Source organism: Molothrus aeneus, chromosome 15, assembly GCF_037042795.1.
Source record: "Molothrus aeneus isolate 106 chromosome 15, BPBGC_Maene_1.0, whole genome shotgun sequence".
Lineage (NCBI taxonomy): Eukaryota > Metazoa > Chordata > Aves > Passeriformes > Icteridae > Molothrus > Molothrus aeneus.
In genome coordinates, this window is record NC_089660.1 from 16,612,551 (window position 1) to 16,631,440 (window position 18,890).

The window sequence follows — 18,890 nt, forward strand, 5'->3', positions numbered from 1 at the left end:
AGCATCAGGAGAAGGGGTGCCAGGACAGCTCATCCCATGAACAATGGGGGACTGAAAAAATTGCAAAACCTGGGCTCTGGGGCTCCAAGGGCAGCTGAATTCCCAGCACACCCCAGTGACTCAGGCTGGCAGGGCTGGGAATGCACAAGTGACACATCAGGGTGGCCCCGGGCTGGGCAGGACACGGGGACAGCTGTGGGAAGGCAGGATCTGGGGTGGGATTTGGGGTGGGATTTGGGATAGGATTTGGGATAGGATTTGGGGTAGGATCTGGGATAGGATTTGGGATAGGATTTGGGATAGGATCTGGGGTGGGATTTGCGGTGGGATTTGGGGTAGGATCTGGGATAGGATCTGGGGTAGGATCTGGGATAGGATTTGGGGTAGGATCTGGGATAGGATTTGGGGTAGGATCTGGGGTAGGATTTGGGGTAGGATTCGGGGTAGGATTTGGGGTGGGTTTTGGGTAGGATTTGGGATTTTGGCACTGCTGGGCCCAGAGCCCCGGGTGTGGGGGGCACTTGCAGAGACGGGGGAGCCCCACAGCAGAGGCAATGCACAATCCCTGATTCCTGATCCATTCACGACACAAAACCCTGCAAATCCCCGCTCCTGCTCCCAAAATGCCCCATCCAAAGAGCCCTAAAATCTGGGGATGCTCCTTGCTGTGATCTCTGCCCGGGACCCTCCCTTTCCCCCCGCAGCAGATGGAGACCCACTCCCAATTCTGTTCCCGTCACGGGCAGAAGAAAGAAAGACAAATGTCCCCCAGAAAGCTCTCGGGGAGGACAAAAGCTCCTTGAAATAGGAGCTGAGCTGTTTTTTCCAGGTTCCGAGCGGGGGCCGGAGGGAGGGGAAGGAGAAGGGGGGGATGGAGGGGCGGGATGCGCACGCAGGCGCCGCTTCCCGTCTTTGTCTGCGAAAGGAGGTCACGGGGGGGGTCCGGGGGGTTCGGGGGGGTTTCGGGGAGGGTTCGGGGGGTGATGCGGGGCCGCGTCAGCCGCACGTCAGCGCAGCAGCTGATCCCGGCTCCCAATCGCGGCGCGCTGAGCTCATCCCGGGAGCGGCGCCAGCGCGGCTCAACTGCGCGCACCTGGCGGATGAGAGCGACACTGCAGGGACACTGCGACAGCACGGGGGGCACCGGGAAACACCCCCCTGCCACGGCCGGGACACCCCCGGCACCCCCACAAAGGCAGGAAGCCTTGGGAGAAATGCTTGGTCTAGCTCAGGGTTCAGGCAGGGGCTCCTCAGAGTTTAAATTGCCCCTAAAAATCGCTCCTCACTGGTGATGCCCCAATGGGAGAATTTTGGGGGTGTGGTGGGCACTGCTGGCCCACCAGTGCCTCCCAGTGCCCCCCAGTGAGCCCCAGGCAGCGGCGCTCAGCCCCAGCAGTGACAGCCCCGGCGCTGCTTGCAGGGACAGCGCCCTGGGACAGGCAGGAGCTGGGGGCAGGTGGCACCTGCAGCGCCCCAAAAGTGAGGGGTGGCACGGGACTGGCACCAGGTGAAGCCACTGCAGTGGCAGCAGGGATGGGGACAGCAGCAATGATGGGGACAGCAGCAATGATGGGACAGCAGCAATGATGGGGACAGCAGCAGGGATGGGGACAGGAGCAGGGATGGGGACAACAGCAGGGATGGGGACACAGCAGGGATGGGGACAGCAATGATGGGACAGCAGCAATGATGGGGACACAGCAGGGATGGGGACAGCAGGAGCCCCTCACTCCCAAAGATTCAGGCCTGGGACTCAGCCTGGCCTTGCTCCCACTCCCTTTTCCAGGTGTCCTTTGCTAAAAGCAGCAATTCCAGCCAGGAGAACGCCTGGGCCAGGATGGCTGCAGGGGCTGCACCAGGCCAGGGCCCAAGGGATGGTGCTGGAATGGCAGGGGAAGAGCTGCTGCACTAAAACATCAGGGAAAGGCCGTCCAAGAGCAGCAGGCAACACCAGTGCCTGGTGTGAGGTGTAAACACCTGCTCAACATCCCAGCTGAGCTACAGAAAGTTTGTGAGGTGGGAGTGTCACTGCTGAGATGGACACACACACACACACACACACTTGTGCAGTGACAACAGCAGCTTCTTTTTTATTCTAAGTTGTTCCTAAGTTTTATACCCTTAACAAAGTGTGATTTGAAGTCATTAGTTACTGGACAAAGCAACAGCTTATTGTATTTTATGGATGTGAAGTAATTAATGGCAATAATGAATTGGTAAGAGTTTATAACAGATTATTAAGGCACAAATACTGCTCACTAAGGCAGGTGTCCTCTAACTGCAGATATCCCTTTTGTGTCTGGTTTATTGGTTTCCATGCTAGTGGCCCTGCTTTCTTCCTTGCTATGGATAAACTCACATTTTATCAATTTCTTCCCCTGCTAACTCAGTCCCTTGGCCTGCAGAGCCCATGCCCAGGCAGCTCCCTGCAGGCTCTGATAAGCAGAGCTGGGAATCAGGGAAGGTACAAACCCTTCCCAGAGCACCCCACGTGTACTTACAGACTGTGTGTGTGAGATTGGGAATGATTGCAGCTTCCAGGAATTGCAGGAACAGCCTCAAACCCCTCTGCCAGGGCTCACAGGGAGCAGGCACCCCACACATCCTGCAGAAATCACTCTCACCACAAAGTCCAGGGAGAAGGTTCTCCAAAGAGGCTCCAGAAAGCAAAGGAACATTCATTTCCTGTCATAGATGTTGAGGTGGAGGCAATAGAAAGCAACACACTCAATTTGCAGAAGGCTTCAGACCTGTTTTTATTATAGCATGCATGATTTTTATTCTTACAAACCTCATGGGTTTGCACTTTACTCATTGGTCAGGAGACACAAAGTGCTCTTTGGAGCAGGCAGTTGCAGGTTTCTCTTACTTCTCCTTCTTTCTTTCTTGGTTTCTGTGTCAGTGACCTTGGTAGGAAATTCTTTCAGGGGTGAACATGGATCCTCTTCTCAAACTCCTCTCTGGCTCACAGAAGCTGTTGTAGAACCTCTCCCAGAACTTCCCAGCACTGCTGCTCCCAGAGCCCTGCCAGAGCACCCTGGTGCTGCCAGGGGGTGTTCCCAACCCCAATCCAGGGAAATGAGGAGGCAAGAGAAGGGAGAAGGTGAAGGGATGAGAGCCACCAGCTCCCATCAGGCAAATCCTGATTTATTTAAAGAGAATACATTCACGAGGGTGGTTAAATAGCAGAGAAAGGAGCTCAGATATGCTGATAAAGGAGCTGGGACAAGATCTGGCTTTGCAGGGACTCCAACTTGACTGCAAAATGCCCTGAACAATCCCTAACTTTGGATTGACCTGGCCTGACTTTGGGCTGGTCCATCCTGGGACCTGCAGTGTTTAATGTGACATCAGACTGGGGGGACTGTGTGGGGACACCTTATCTGGGGCTTCCCACACTGGAAGGGGCTGATAAGAGAAGTGCAGAGAGACTTTCTATCAGGGCCTGCCATGACAGGAGGAGGAGGAGGAGGAAGGGTTTAAACTGGAAGAAGGAGGTTTAGACTGGACAGAGGAAATGCACAATGAGGGTAGTGGGGTAATGCTGAGATGAATTAACTAATGCTTTGCTTGGAAGGGAGATTTGAGCAGCCCCTGGTGCTGATGGAGTTCAGAGGGAAGGTGGAGAGACCCTTTGAACCAGAGCCTGTGCTGACAGGACAAGGGTGGGGGATTTAAACTGAAATGGGAGCACTGGGGAGGGGTGGCACAGGATTTGTTAGGCCAGAAGTTCACAGAGGGAAGCCACAGGAGCAAACTCTGCTCCTGGTGACAGCCAGGCCACAAAGCTGCCCCTGAGGGGCTCTGCAGTGCCCTGGCACCCCCAGCCCAGCCCCCTGCAGCACCTGAACTGTCACTGACCTGTCCCACACAGGCAGGGCTGAGCCCAGCACAGACCTGCAGGAAACACCTCTGCTTTTCCTTCCTGCAGCTGAATTCAGGGCAATCAAATCCACACTCCCCAGTCCCATGGACATCTCCACCTGGGAAATCTGGTTAACACAAAATAAAATAGCACACTCAGGTGGGTCAGGGCCTGCCAAGCTCCCCCTTTGCTCAGCACAGAGGGAGGGAGAAGATTGAAAGCACTTTTCTATCCCCCAACTCTCACTCCCTAAAAGATCAGAGAAGGGGAAGAGGTGACACCCCCATGGCTGTGCTGCACCTTACCCTGGGAATGGGGCACCAGCCTGGGCTGTGGCAGTGCCTGGAGGGGCAGCAGGGAATGCTCCTGATTCCCTGGGCCTGCTGGGATGAGGGGAGTGAGGAACAGGGCTTGGGGAGTGAGAGCCAGACCTGGCTGGGCAGCACATCCCAAAACCAGCTCCTGCCAGTGCCAGTGTGTGCTACAGGGCAAGCAGGCACTGGTGTGAGGTGTAAACAGCAGCCAAACATCCCAGCTGTGCTACAGAAAGTTTGGGAGGTGGGAAGTTCCCTCCAGGCTCTGATAAACACAGGTGGGAACCAGGGAAGGTACAAACACTTCCCAGAGCACCCAAAACAACAAGGATGTTCTTATCCCAGTTTCCTACCCAGACACAGGGGTGCACAAAGCTCCCACCTCTGGGAACAGCCTGAGGTCCAGCAGATGGTGCAGTGAGTTTATTAACTTGGGGTTGCTGTGTTTTGGGGCTCACAGCCAGGACAGAGTCAGGTAAAGCCTGAAGTCAGGGAAAAAAAGAAAGTATTTAATGTAATTCTTTGTGGGAAATTAAGACAGAATATTCATTTCTCCCCAGGAGGGAATCTCTGGGAGATTCTGAGCAGGAAGGGCAGTGCCAGCCTGGCCCCATCCCTGGTGCCAAGGGGTTTGCTGGGCACAGTGTGGAAGCTCACACAGGGCAGTCACAGAGGTGCAGCAGGAGCAATCCCTGGCCCTGTGCCCTGGTAACAGCCAGGCCTGAGAGTGCCCAGAACCCCCAGAACACAGCCAGGACTCTGCTCCCAGCCCAAGCCCCTCTGTGGGGCTGCAGTGCCTGCACAGGGGCTGCAGCAGGGCCTCCATAGAATGCCAGCGATCCAGGTGCCACCTGGTGTCCGAGCACGGCTCTGCACGGGAGCCTCAGCACACTGGGCAGGGAATTCAGCCTGGTCCAGGTGGAAATGCCCTCCCAGCAGGGGCATTGCCAGCCTTGGGCCTGCCCACCTCCCAGGGAACAATTCCCGATTCCCAATCTCCCATCCAGCCCTGCCCTCTGGCACTGGGAGCCATTCCCTGTGTCCTGGCACTCCAGGCCCTGCTGTTGCAGTCTGGTTCTTGGAGAAACCCTCTCTGACACTCTTGGTTATGACATTACCTTCCCATACCCCTTCCCTGCTCAGTTCTCCCTCCTCAGCTGAAGGATCCTGATCCACCAGATCCCTCCTCACACAGGATCTGTGTCAGACCTTTGATCATCCTTCTCCACCCCCAGTCTAATTCCATCACCATTTATTTCTGAGGGATTTCTCTGGACACCCATTGATATCCTGACTTATGGCCTGCTTCATGTTGTAGTGACCAGAACTACAGAACAGTCCCCAAAAGGGCTTTGGGACAGTGGGAGTGCAAAGTGCAGAGGCTGTTACAGACACAGAAATCATGGCATTTTAAATAACTGCAGGAAAAATCTCCTGAATCGGCTTCCTGCAAAAGCTTTTGCTGGACTGAGAGGCATAACAGGAGTGTCCACCCCACTTGGCCCCTTGAAAAGGAGTTCAGGGTGCTCCCCTGATGTGCAGTGATGCCAAAAACTCACCAACATTTACTCTGAGGAGCAGAATTCCCTCCATTCCTTCAGGCAGTGGATGACACTGCCCTGCCAGGGACATGCTCGACCCTTGGGGGAACAGGAGCCAAAAAGGTGTGGGGATGAGACAGACAAACAACAGGTCAGGTAAGAAAAATACTGCCTCTTCTTTAATGTTCAAAGACATCAGTAAACAAACAGAACCGTACAGACAGAGGCTGAACCCCCCACCTCCCCTAACAGCACTTTCCAAACCACCAGGTACCAGCTGAGCACTCAGGAGAAGGAGCAGCAAAATCTGGGATTGGAGGGATGGCCAAGGGAAATCTCTGCTGGGTGAGGGCAGGAACAGAGCACTTGCAGGAAGCAGCTTCCCTCATCAGCAGCAGAGCAATATCTGCTGGGTACAGCCCAGAACTGTTTCCTCTCAGAGCAAACAGCCCAGAGCTCCTGCTGACACACAGCAGGACCATGTGTGAACTTGGGGAACACAGCTGGAAGCTACATTAGAGGTGCAGGACACACTAAGAACTGACCTGGGCAGCCAAACCTCTGTTCCACAGGGATTTAAGCCTCCCAAGGAATAAACACAACAGGGAGGTTGTGTCCAACTCAGCAAAGTGCTGCAGAACTCGTTTGTGAATGCAGATCTGGGTGTGGGGGGAAGGAATGACCTTATGCTCTGCACACATCCTTCCATCCACTCCACTGAGCTGCTCCAAGGACATCCCTATCCCACAACTGGTCTTATCCAATAATTCCTGGAGCTGTGGAGCATCAGCTGCTTAGAAGGGACAGCAGGAGCAGCTCTCAGTGCAGGCTGCAGAGGACAGCAGGGCGGTACCTGAGTGCAGGTCAGGGACAGCAGGATGGATCCCAAGTGCTGCAGAGAGGCAGAGATCGTAGGCACAGCTGCTCCAGCTCCCAGCTGGCTGGCAGGAGCCTGCATGGGCACCATGGAGGTGGCTCAGGCTCTGTGGCAGTCCCACAGCTGCCAGCCAGGACTCAGCAGGGCTCCGTGCCCACAGCGGTGATGGCCGGAACCGTGACGTGGGGACAAGTAAGGAGCACACGTCACCTCTGTGCCTCTCCAGGTGGCAGGAGCCCTCAGTGGGGCTGGCTCTGCTGCCACCACACGCAGTCCAAGATGGAGAGAGGGCTAAAGTGGCTCCTGCAGGGCCCAGTTGTGTGCTCCAAGCATCCGTGTCCAAGGCGGGAGGCCCCGCAGCCCAGAGCCCTCAGATCTCCACGTCGCTCTCCTTGTCATTGTCGTGGTCACCATCGTAGAACTCGTTGGGAGCTTCAGGCCTGGGGGAAGAGAAATCCCTGTCAGGGAGGGGACAGAGACCTGGAACCCCTGGGGCCTGAGGGAATGTCATAGCAGGAGACCACAGAAGATCCTTGGGTAAAATCAAGAGACTCAGAAGTGACTTCCTTGCCCATGGGCTTTAAGGTCCCTGCCAACCCCAAGTTCTGGGGTTCTATGACTTGTTCTAGGACTCAGATGGATTCCTCTGCACCCCCTCCCAGGGGCAGAAAGGGGAGCCCATTGCTCCAGAACAGGCTCTGGTACCTGCTGTAGTTTTCCTCTGAGCCCCTCTCCTCTGGATCAGGCTCATCCGTGCGGTCGTAGCTGAGCAGGTCCGAGGGCACGTCGTGGATCTGCACGCTGGGAGCGTGGTTCAGCATCTTCAGGTTCTCAAATATGGTCTGCCTGATCTGATCCAGGTACTACAGGGACACAACACACAGGGATCATCACCACAGGGCCATGTGTCACAGCTCTGTCACCTGCCTGCATCACCTCTGTGCTGGCCAAGAGCAACACATTTGTGCAAAAAGTCACTTAGCAGAGTGAATTCAATTATTGCCACCCAAGCAGGAAGCACTGACACAACCCAGTTGTTGTTTCTCATTGTTTTTTTTTGCCCTGGGCTCTAGCTGGTTTCACAGGACAGAGCATCAGCCACAGGGTTTTGGAAATTCCAAGGTGATATTGCAGCATGGCTGCAAGCACTCACCTGCCTGGAGTTCTGATTCTCAATCCTCGTGCTGACATCAGGGTGAAGGGTGAAGTCTGGAGCGAAGTACTCAAAGTACTCTGGGATGGAAGGAGGCAGAGTTAGAGCACAGAGGGGCAGAAGCTGTGCAGAGAGCAGAGCTCACCCTCCCACCTGCCTGGGGGAGAGCAGAGCTTAAAAAGCACAGTGATATCCAACCCTGAGTGCAAGGGATTAGACAAAACAACAGGAAATGGTGCAAACTGAATCACCCTGGACACACGTGGCTGTGTCTGCCCAGCAAAATAGGTGGTGGGAGATCACAGAATGGTTTGGGTTGGAAAGGACCTTGAATCTCATCTCATTCCAACCCCCTTCCATTAGAGTTAACCCCACCCAACCTGGCCTTGGACACTTCAGGCATGGCTAACGCCATCTCCAAGGTCAGGAAGTGCTGACACTTTGGCCCTGGTCAATGCAGAATAGAACATCCCAAGAATTCCAGCTGAGCTCATGAGGAGAAAAGGCAAGGCCAACTTACCACTGTAGGGGAGCTCATCACTAATTGGTTCATCCACGAGCAAGGAGGTTTCATAAGTCCTGAAAAGATGGGAAAAGAGGAGCTCAGTTCATTGAAAGGGACATGGGAAATGCAGGGATAAATCCCACAGAGGTGCCCAGCAGTGCCCCTCAGCAGCAGGCACAGGGGACTCACCAGCAGCGAGCCACGTTCCGCACCGTGTAACCTCCTCCTCCCAGCACCAGCAAGGGAATGTTGAAGCTCTTCACATACTCCACACACTCCCTATAAACCCCAAACAGGAAAATGCCAGAGCTGGAAACTGCAGCACAGCTTCATGTGTCAGAAATGCCCCCCTGAAGTCCCAGCAGCACCATGGCTGGTGTGATACACCTGGAGCTCCACCCAGGAATCTCCAGCACAGGGGTTGGGTTGGGAAGGACCTTAAGGCTCATCTCATTCACCCCCTGCCATGGCAGGGACACCTCCCACTGTCCCAGGCTGTTCCAAGCTCTGTCCAGCCTGGCCTTGGGCACTGCCAGGGACCCAGGGGCAGCCCCAGCTGCTCTGGGCACCCTGTGCCAGGGCCTGCCCACCCTGCCAGGGAACAATTCCCAATTCCCAATATCCCATCTATCCCTGCCCTCTGGCAGTGGGAGCCATTCCCTGTGTCCTGCTCCTCCATCCCTTGTTCCCAGTCCCTCCCCAGCTCTCCTGGAACCCCTTTAGGGCCTGGAAGGGACTCTGAGCTCTCCCTGGAGCCCTCTCTTCTTCCCCAGCTCTCCCAGGCTGGCTCCAGTCCTTAGGACCATCTCCATGGCCTCCTCCTCCTTCAGCACCCCCCTGAGCACCTCCTACAAAGCCTCATTCTCAAACCTCCTCCAGTCACACAAATGTTAAAAAACCCCTCAAAAACTGCTGGCAGGCCAAAGCCAAAGCTCCAACCTCACAGCAGAGACTCCTCAGAGCCCTTCAGGTGGTTTTTCTGAGCCCAGCCCTGCTGTACTTACCCATGACCTCTTATACTGAGGTTAAAACATCCCAGCCGGTCACAACCCAGAGAATCAGCACCACACTGGGGAACAGAAAAACAAGAAAACCAGAAAAACAATTTGGCATTGCTCTCCAGATCCACCAGGGGACAGAAGGTAACACAAATACAGCCCTCTGAGCCCTCTGCAGGCATGTGCACAGAGGTTTGCTTCCTTACCTGCAGGACTATGCAGGTAGGCTGATAGTAATCTACCACCTGGTTAATGACTGGCTGGAAGAGGTGCTTATAACCTTTGGAGAGAGAGAGAGGTGGATTTGTCATGGCTCTGGAGCAGAAGGGCCAGGAAAGCCCTGGGGCCAAGGGGAAAGGGGAGGGAACACCTACTTTGGTCATCGATGCCATCTCGGAGGGGCACGTTGAGACAATAGTAACGGCCACTCTCTGCACCAACCTCATACATGTCACCTGCAAAACAGGACAGGCACAACTGCCCTGAGGCTTCACAGCTGTGCAAAGCCAGGTCTGAGCTGGGCTGAGTCTTTCCACTTGATGAGGACCCCTTTCTTACAACTAACTACAGCTCTGTTCCTCTCTAACCACTTTCTCCCACCATTTCCCCCCGCAGCTTGAATTTTGTGATTTACTCCTTTCTACTCCAGCAGAGCTTCCAAAGGATTCTGAAGCAGGTTCCCACTAGAAATTCAAAACTTACCTGTGCCAGGAAAGAAATAGTTGCCATATTTGTGAAATGACACTGTCATGACACGATCTGTCAGGTAGAAAGCCTCCTGCACGCCATCCCCGTGATGGATATCGATGTCGATGTACAGCACCCGGGGGTGATACCTGTGGAATACATCAAAGCTGGGATTCCAGGCACTTGTACACACTCAAACATCTTCCTTTGATGTGCTTGGAAATTGGTATTTAAAACATTTTCTTCTGAGGTGGTTGGAAATGGATATTAGAACAAAAAGGTTTTAGATAGGGCCAGAAATGTCTTGGAAAATAACTTGTTTAAGCAGCTGGGTGCTCACAAGTTGCAGATTCTTGTTTCCAATGTGCTCATAGTTAATCTTTAAGAGTTCCAGTGATTTTAATCATATCAGGAAATGAAAGGCAAGCTGGCATGGAGGAGGTGGGAAATGGAGCACTTTGTCCCAGCTGGTGAGCACCAAAATTTCCAGGCTGGGCTAAATTTACTGGAGAATCAGCCAGAGACACAGAGAGAGAAGCAAACTCAAAATGCAGTCACCTCTGCAGAAATGGTTCCTGGAAACAGGCAACAGAAGAACAGGGACATAAATAACATCCCATGAAGGGTAACTGGGCTGTACTTGAGGCCTCTTGTGGATGGGATTAGGAAATGGGAGTGCAGGGATTGCCAGGGAAATCCTGAGGTTCCAAACTGAGCAGGGAAGGGGGAACAAGAAACCCCAGTACATCCCATAAATCTGACTTTGAGAGCAAGTAAACTTGCCAGCAGTCATGTAACTATTGTTTGGTCAACTCCAAATCCTTTTTAATTCCATGACAGCTTGTCCAAGGTTCAGTGACAAGGAGGGCACTTTGAAGTACCAAAAAAAAAAAAATCTCAGATCAATTCAAGAAACTAAATCTATTTCTGTAACTTTTCCTCTCATTCTGAATTTAGTTTTCATTTCCTAAAGTGAAAAATAACCTGACTCTTTTCTATGGAGACCAAGTGTCCTTTAACCATCCATGTGCAGCCCAAATCCTGTTCTTAAGGTGCTCAAAGAACTCCAGAAAGATTTGAGTCATTTTTGTGTCTCCAGTGAACCAAAACTTGCATTCACCTACAAAAGGCTCACTGTGGCAAAAAGGCTGAGACTCAGAAGCCCCTGAAATGGGATTGAAGAACTCTTCTGTATCCCTCAAGCTCCCTGAGAGATAACAAAACATCAGACTCCAACAGAACTGTTGTCAGATGTTCCGATGCTCAAACCCTTTAGTGTGTCTTACAGGTAAGGCCAGGACAAAAATGAAGTTTTTGGGCTTCATGGATTCCAGAAAGGCAAATGAGGCAGGGAAAGAGAGGAACAGCAGAGGGAAAGCACAAAGCAGGCAGCAGAGTTCAGCCCTTGGATCTGTCCTTACTTGAGCAGCTCCAGGATGCCGATCACGATGTCGTTGACATAACAGAAGCCTGAAGCCTGGAAGGGAGAGAAACCCCAGGAGCTTTAGGATGAGATCAAGAGAGCCCAGGCCCCAAAGACAAGAGGAATCCACAGATCTCATTACCTCAAACTTTTTGGCATGATGGAGACCCCCTGCCCAGTTTATGGCAATGTCACAGATCTAAGAGAGGAAAGAGAAGCAAGTTTAAAGTGACAATATGGTGACAACACCACTGTACCCTCCTTCCCACTGCCACCTGCCCATCCCAGGGGTCCACAGCACCCTCCTGGCTTTTCCTCCTCCTCCTCCAAAGCTCCAGCTGGGTTCCACAGGATCAGCACCTCAGCCCCTTACCTTGTTGTTCAGCTGTGTTGCTCCCTGCAGGGAGGCCCCAGTGTAACGAGAGCAAAATTCAAAGAGGCCTGGAAACACTGGGCTGAAAAAGAAAGCACATTCCAACTCAGAATCTTCATTCCTCCCTTTTTCTGCAGAGAAAAATGAATCAAACTGGCCAGGGGTAACACCTGAGCAAGAATGAAGCTCAGTTCTGTGTGGAAGTTAATTTGGGATCAGGATCACTCTGACCCTGCCTGTAACTCACTGAGCCCCAGCAGGGGAGTGAGCTGCCTGCAAACACAGTGGGGAACACAGGGAATTTGAGAATGATTCCCAAAGCTCCCAAACCACCCTTGAGAAGGCTTCACTGTTCCCAAAGCCTGTCAGTCTCCTGCTCACAGCTGGGGCATGATGAGACACTGCCTCAGGAGAAGGGGGCACTGTCACAGCTCCCTATCCCAGAATGATTTGGGTTGGAAGGGAACTTAAAGCTCATCCTGTTCCACCCCTGCCATGGCAGGGACACCTTCCACTGTCCCAGGCTGTTCCAAGCTCTGTCCAGCCTGGCCTTGGGCACTGCCAGGGATCCAGGGGCAGCCCCAGCTGCTCTGGGCACCCTGTGCCAGGGCCTGCCCACCCTGCCAGGGAACAATTCCTGATTCCCAATATCCCATCCATCCCTGCCCTCTGGCAGTGGGAGCCATTCCCTGTGTCCTGGCACTCCATGCCTTGTCCCCAGTCCCTCTCCAGCTCTCTTGTCAGCTCCTTCAGGTACTGGAAGGCCACAATGAGGTCACCCTTTGCCTTCTTCAGGCTGAACAGTCCCAGCTCACCCAGCAGAGCTGTTTGACCCCTCTGCTCATCCTGGTGCCTCCACTGGATTTGCTCCACCAGAATGATGTTCTTTGTCCCCCAGAGCTGGATGCAGCACTCAATCAAACTCTTACCAAAGATAATTGCCACATTCCAGAAGAACTGGAAGCTCTTCCAGAACAAGCAGCATCTGCAACCCAGCAAATCTAGAGCCAAAAAGGAGCACTGCAACACCCCCAGTGAAGGGAAAGGAATCAAGGAGGCTCCACACCCTTCTCCACACATGTCTTAGGCTGGAAATGGGGGTGTGTATTCTATTTCTATCTGTCAGAGCTGGGGCAGTTCTCTGCTGTCCATGGGCAGTTTGTTCTTTCTCTCTCCCCCAGCCACTCCTCCCTGCAGGAGATCTCTGCTGTCCATGGCCACTGAGTGTCCCTGCAGGGCTGATCCAATTCCAGCATCCCATGGGAGATGCTGCGCCCAGGGCAGGAGCCAAGCATTCCTACCTGGATCCAATCTGAGGTGCTGGGACAGCACAGCAGCCTTTGCCCAGTGCATTGCCAGAGGAGCAGCTTCTGCTGCCCTGCATGGCCAGAGGGAGCCCAGGCCCATCTCCAGCAGCCCTGGAGCTGCAGAGGAAAACTCCCCCCTTGTGCAGGATCCCTGCTCCAGCAGAGCCACAGCTGGCACTGCAGGAGGGCTGAGCCCCCATGGGATGGGGCTGTGCCACCCCCTGACACACAGGGGACAGGGCATGGTCTGACCCTGGCAGGGGTTTGGTTTTTGTTTGTGCTATGGCACTTGTATTTTTAATTTTCCTAGTAAAGAACTGTTATTCCTATTCCCATCTCTTTGCCTGACAACCCCTTAATTTCAAAATTACAACAATTTGGAGGGAGGGTGTCACTGTCATATTTTCTGAAAAATCCCTTTGCCAGGATTTCTTCTCCTGGGAAGCTGAGAAGCCTCAGAGAAAAATGAAAACAATAATTATCTGATTTGCTTCTCCTGTGTTTTGCTGCTTTGGAATGTGGTTTGGACATTGTTTATCAGCTGGTCATTGTTTGATTGGTTTCATGTGAATTGTTTTGACTTAATGACCAATCACAGTCAGGCTGTGTCAGGACTCTAGAAGGAGTAATGAGTTTTTCATCAGTATCTTGTTAAGCCTTCTATAAGGATCCTTTCTCTATTCTTTAGTATGGTTTTAGTATAGCATTCTTTTACATAACACAATATCATAAAATAATAAATTAGCCTTCTAAGAACATGGAGTCAGATTCATCATTTCCTGTTGGGAAGGATGAAAGTTTGACAAGAAAGTCTCACAGATGCGTGTGCTTGGCAGAAAGATTTTTGAATGTAGAATCTGAAGAAGGAATAGAGATGGAAGCAAGTTTTGATATAGAAGAAAAGAATTGCTGAGCCAGTCTTGCTGGATAACCAAGGAGGCAAAGAGTGTGTGAGTTAGAAGGGGTTTTTATGATTTAGAGCAAAGGATAAAGGATGTTTTTACCAAGCAAAAAGATAGCACAGGCAAACAAGTCAGCAAATGTTGCAAGTAGAAAAAAGGTCTCAGAATTTTCCACTGCAAGAAAACTGAGAAACAACTTCTAGCTTAAACTGTAATGTACTGACTTTTAGTGATTGGAGAACAGTACCATGAATATGGTAATTATAGCAGTTATGATAGGCTGCAGGTAATAGTTAAGGTATAGATTGGTTCTACTGTATGAAGATGCTCAGCAAAGAAAAGTCTATAATGCATTGTGACCAAAACCAAAGGGTCTCCAGGCCTGCCTGCAGCTGGAGCTGACAGCTGTAGGCACAGCTCTGTCACCCATGACCCTGCACTGCTGGAACATCTTGGATCCAATAAACTGAATTTTGAAGAGCTGCCTGGAGTCCCACATCTCTCATTCAGGCTCTTACAATTTCCTTCCTACCACAGGGAACCCTGAAAATACCACAGGGAGGGGGTTTGCATTTTCCATTTCAGGGGAGGCTCCTGCCTTCCTCAGCACACACCTGGCTGTTCAAAGCCAGCCAGCACAGGAGGGACACATCCTCGTGCTGCCCAAAGCAGGGCAGGAATGGCACATTCCAGAAGGGCCCTGGGCAGGGCAGGGCAGCCCCTGGGCACTCACCAGTCATCACCCACGTTGAAGGCGTTGAGGCTCTTGGTGAAGCCCTGCATGTTGTTGGGGCTCACCCTCTGCAGGAAGTCGATGTAATCCTCGGAGTGGAAGCGGCACATGTCGTGCTGGGAGGCCTGGTAGGGCTTGAACACCTTCCAGAGACAAAAGCAGCAGTTATTTCCCATCCAAACTCTGGTTCCTTGGGCTGGAAGGAATCTCAAGCTAATTGACAAGTGGCCTGCATGAGGTACATAAATATGCAAACACTGGTAATTGTGTTCATTTAAATTCAACAGCTGCTCCATGGAACCTGCTCTCCTCTCATTTTTCCCTTTCATAAATCCAAATCCTGCCTCTCCTGACTGCAGCTCTTGCCATAAAATTTCTTCCAACCCCATGGCACATTCTCCTGCTTGGGCAGCAAAATAAACCACAGCTTTTCCTTCCCTGGGGGATCCTTCCTTGCTCACTCACCAGTTTGATCTAGGGGTGGTTCTGATCCCTCTGTTAAATTTACTGACAGGCTCCAAATTATTTGGGGAAACCTCCCAGACAGATGGAAGAGTTCCCTAATTTTTGTTTCCTTTAGGAAGGAAAATGGGGGAAATGGCCAGGAGGTGGATGGACTCAAATCCAGAATCTTGTGACAACACAGGTTTGGCACTTAGGGCACATCCCTCAGCAGAGGGGAAGTTAAAAATTAACCCCACTGGGAGAGGGAATTCAATTGATAAGAGATGTTTTCTGTGATGCCTCTTATTTAAATTTGTCTTATTTAAAGCAACCACTTCATAGAAAAAGTGGAACATGAAGATAACAGGAAGATGCACAAGCTGGTGTCCAAAGGGAAATTCCTCAGGACAGCTGCAGCATGTTCCTGTTTTCTGTGCTGAGCAGGAAACCTGGGCATTTTCAGAGCCACCATAAAGCAGAACAAGCCCATCTCCTCCTCTCCTGGTGCTTTCCATGTGGAATTTGGTGTTTCTCAGAGGCTGCTGCCTCTGACAATCAAACAGGGGATGAGGCAACTCCTTATTCCCAGGGATCCCCCAGGAATGGTTCATTAAACCAAACCAGCCCAAAATTGCTGGCAAAGAGAGGAGAAATGGCTCCCACTGGACAGCCTGAGGCTCTCAGAGCAGGGATGTGGGAATCCACCAGAAAGGGAGGGAAAAGCAGGCTGCAATGTTCACTCAGCTGCTGGCAGAGCGGAGCTGGCTCCTTGCAGCCTTCCCAGCAATCCCACCCACCTCCCTGAGCTGGCCAAGGGGGGAAGAGGCAGAGCCAGCCCAGCAGCATCTCAACCTTGGACTTGTAAGGAGGCACAAACAATGCAGCCACAACATAAATTCAGCAGGGATTTTGCAGTCCCAGCTGCTCCAAATCCCTGGTTTTGTTTCTCCCGACTTGGCCAGTCCCTGACTGTTTAGAGATGAAATTGCCTCTGAGATTTTCAGCTTTCCAGTGGCACCTTGTGGAAAAATAACCCCCCAAAAAAGAATTTCAAGACTAAAAATGTACAGCTCTGCCCACTACCTCCTTCAGGCAGGGATTTGCCATTTACAAGTGTTAGGTCAGAACAGGATTATTGGTTGTTCTTGCAAGGAAAAGCCCGACTCTGGGCAAGTTACTTGTGGAAATAAAATAAAAAAAACCAAACAAACCAAAACCAAACAAAAAACCTCTGGGGAAGTTTCTTGTGGAAATCAAAAAAAAAAAAAAAACACCTCTGGGGAAGTTTCTTCTGGAAATAAATAAACCCAAACACAAACTCTGGGGAAGTTACTTGTGGAAATCCACACAGTGACAGTAAAAATCTGGAAAAGAAACTTTGCAAAGACTCCCCACAGTTCCCCCAAGTGCTGCATTTCCACACAGTTACTGCCCTGGATGTGGTTTTATTTGGGAATTTTATTAATTAAGGAAACTTTTCTCACATCTAAACACCTAAAATTCTTTTCATAAATTGTATCTCTACAGTTGCTTGACCTCAGCAGCTCCTTGGAATCCTCTACAACTGCATAGGACTGAGCTCTAAATTCATCACTGAGCACTGTCAGCCACCCACCCTTGTGGGTCCCCAAAGCTCTACAGCCACCATTGGGCACTGTCACCCACCCCTGGGGTCCCCAAAGTTCCAAAACCATCACTGAGCACTGTCACCCACCCACCCTTGTGGGTCCCCAAAGCTCTACGGCCATCACTGAGCACTGTCACCCACCCATAGGGTTCCTAAAGCTCTGCAGCCATCACTGAGCACTGTCACCAAACCCATAGGGTTGCTAAAGCTCTGCAGCCATCACTGAACACGTCCTCCACCCGTGGAGTCCCCAAAGCTCTAAAACCATCACTGAGCACTGTCACCCACCTGCGGGGCTCCCAAAGCTCTAAAACCATCACTGAACATATCTCCACCCCTGGGGTCCCCAAAGCAGCCCTGAGGGCTCAATGTCCCGCTGGCTGAGCCCTCGGGGGTGCCCTGCTGTCCCACCCCGCCCGGCCGGCGTGGCTTACGATCATTTTCTTGTAGAGGCCGTAGTGCAGCACCAGGCTGTGCGTGAGCGCCAGGCGGTGCGGCTTCATGGGGTGCCCCGCGCCTGGAACGGAACGGCGCGGGGATTAACGGGGCCGCCGGCAGCAGCACAACGGCCGCTGCCGCCGCCCGCCGCGCTCCGCAGCAGGTCCGGGCATGAGGGGACGGGAGGAACCGGGGAGAGGGGAGCGGGGACGGGGAACGGGGACAGGGAGGGCGGGCAGGGCCGCGCCCCCGCCTCCAGCCGGCCCCGCCCGGCCCCAGCCCCACAGCAGCGCCTCCGCCGCGCCTCCGCCGCCCCTTCCCGGCCCCGCGCGGCCCCGCTCGCACCATAGTGGAAGTTCCCCACGTCCGGGTCGTAGAAATAGGCCACGGTCTTCGCCATGGCGGACAGGCCGCGCCGCGCGCCGCGCTCCCGCTTACGTCATCAACCCGCGACACCCGCCTGGGCCGGCCCTGGGCGGGGCCACGGAAAAGCCACACCCAGAAAGGGGCGGGGCCTAGAGCGGGGCGTGGCCACTCAGCGGTCTCAGTGTCACCCCTGGGTGCTCCCAGTGTCACCCCCGGCTGCTCCCAGTTACTCCCAGTGTCACCCCCAGCAGATCCCAGTTACTCCCAGTGTCAACCCCGGCTGCTCCAGACTGGTCCCAGCTGCCACCAGCGCCCCACAGCTGCCCCCAGGCCCGCCCCGCTGCTCCGTGTGCCCGCACACCGCCCCCATCAGCCCCCATGGACCCGCGGCCACATCCCGGTGTCACCTGCCTGCCCCGTGCCTGCCCCCAGCTACCGGCTGGACGGTCCCCATAGCCCTGTGTCAGCTCCCCCAGTTACCCCTCAGCTCCTCACCTACTGCCAGTTACCCCCAGCAGCCACCAGTTATCCCCAGCAGATGATCCCAGTTACTCCCAGCTGCTCCCAGTTACCCCCAGCTGCCCCCAGTTGCCCACTGGATTCCCTTCTGCAGGCCTGCAGCTGTCTCCCAGTCATTCCCAGTCATTCCCAGCTGCCTGCTGGATTCTCCCATAGTTCTCCACCTGCTCCCTCAGATGCCACCATCACTCCTCCCTCCTCCTCACCTGCTCCCAGTCACTCCCAGCTGCCCCAGTCACTCCCAGTGAGTCCAGCTGGCCATTGGATTCTCTTCTCCAGGCCCCCAGTTCCCCCGAGTTCCTCCCAGTTGTCTCCCAGTTGTCTCCCAGTCACTCCCAGCTCCCCTGTCACCCCCACAGCCCCACCCCAGGGCACAGGGGGTGGGCAGTGGGGTTCCCATGAGACACCCACACCCTGATGGGGCTCATTCCATCCCAGTCCCTGAGGGATGGGGACGTGCCAGCTGTCACCAGGTGCCACCTTGGGGGCTGCAGGCTCTCCAGAGCTTTGGGGAGAACCCTCTGGAGGCGCTGCCAGGCACGAGGAGGACAAAGGCTGGGTGGGAAATCCCTGGGGGAGAGGAGGCAGCGGGATGGGGGAAAGCTGGAGCTGACAGGAGATGGAAACAGGAGGATGGTGTGGGAATGGGGCTGGAGGGAAGGACAGATGGACAGAGCAGGAAGCCTGGTCCAAAGGCTTGGAAAACCAAGCCAAAATCAAGGCTTGGTCCTGTCAGCATCCTGCTTGACGCTCCCTGCAGTTTGGGATGAAGGGAGCTGTGCTGGAGCCAGGCTCCTCAGAGGGCAGCACCCCCAGAG

General features: G+C 53.4%; 1 protein-coding gene across 2 annotated transcripts; it reads right to left on the bottom strand.

Moving 5' to 3' along the window:
- Positions 1-5,877: 5,877 nt before the first annotated feature.
- Positions 5,878-17,639, bottom strand: HDAC3 (histone deacetylase 3). 2 transcript variants are annotated; one of them, XM_066560198.1, is made up of 15 exons: positions 17,533-17,639; positions 17,184-17,266; positions 14,679-14,821; positions 11,737-11,818; positions 11,506-11,562; positions 11,362-11,417; positions 9,956-10,089; positions 9,628-9,708; positions 9,460-9,533; positions 9,260-9,324; positions 8,445-8,534; positions 8,271-8,329; positions 7,751-7,830; positions 7,303-7,460; positions 5,878-7,037 (listed from the first exon to the last, which is right to left on the bottom strand). In XM_066560198.1, exons 1-15 carry the CDS (start codon positions 17,585-17,587, stop codon positions 6,968-6,970), a joined length of 1,287 nt encoding a protein of 428 aa, XP_066416295.1. In that variant the 5' UTR covers positions 17,588-17,639; the 3' UTR covers positions 5,878-6,967. The 2 variants fall into 2 exon arrangements, with proteins under 2 accessions (XP_066416295.1, XP_066416296.1); XM_066560199.1 differs by having other exon boundaries at positions 14,679-14,907; positions 17,533-17,541.
- Positions 17,640-18,890: the final 1,251 nt, after the last annotated feature.

Coding starts and splice junctions, on each gene's coding strand:
- HDAC3 (XM_066560198.1), bottom strand. CDS start 17,587: ATGGCGAAGACCGTGGCCTATTTCTACGACCCGGACGTGGGGAACTTC. Junction 8,535..9,259: donor CTCAGTATAAGAGGTCATGG/GTAAGTACAGCA, acceptor TGGGGTTTATAG/GGAGTGTGTGGAGTATGTGA. Junction 8,330..8,444: donor CGGAACGTGGCTCGCTGCTG/GTGAGTCCCCTG, acceptor CCATCTTTTCAG/GACTTATGAAACCTCCTTGC.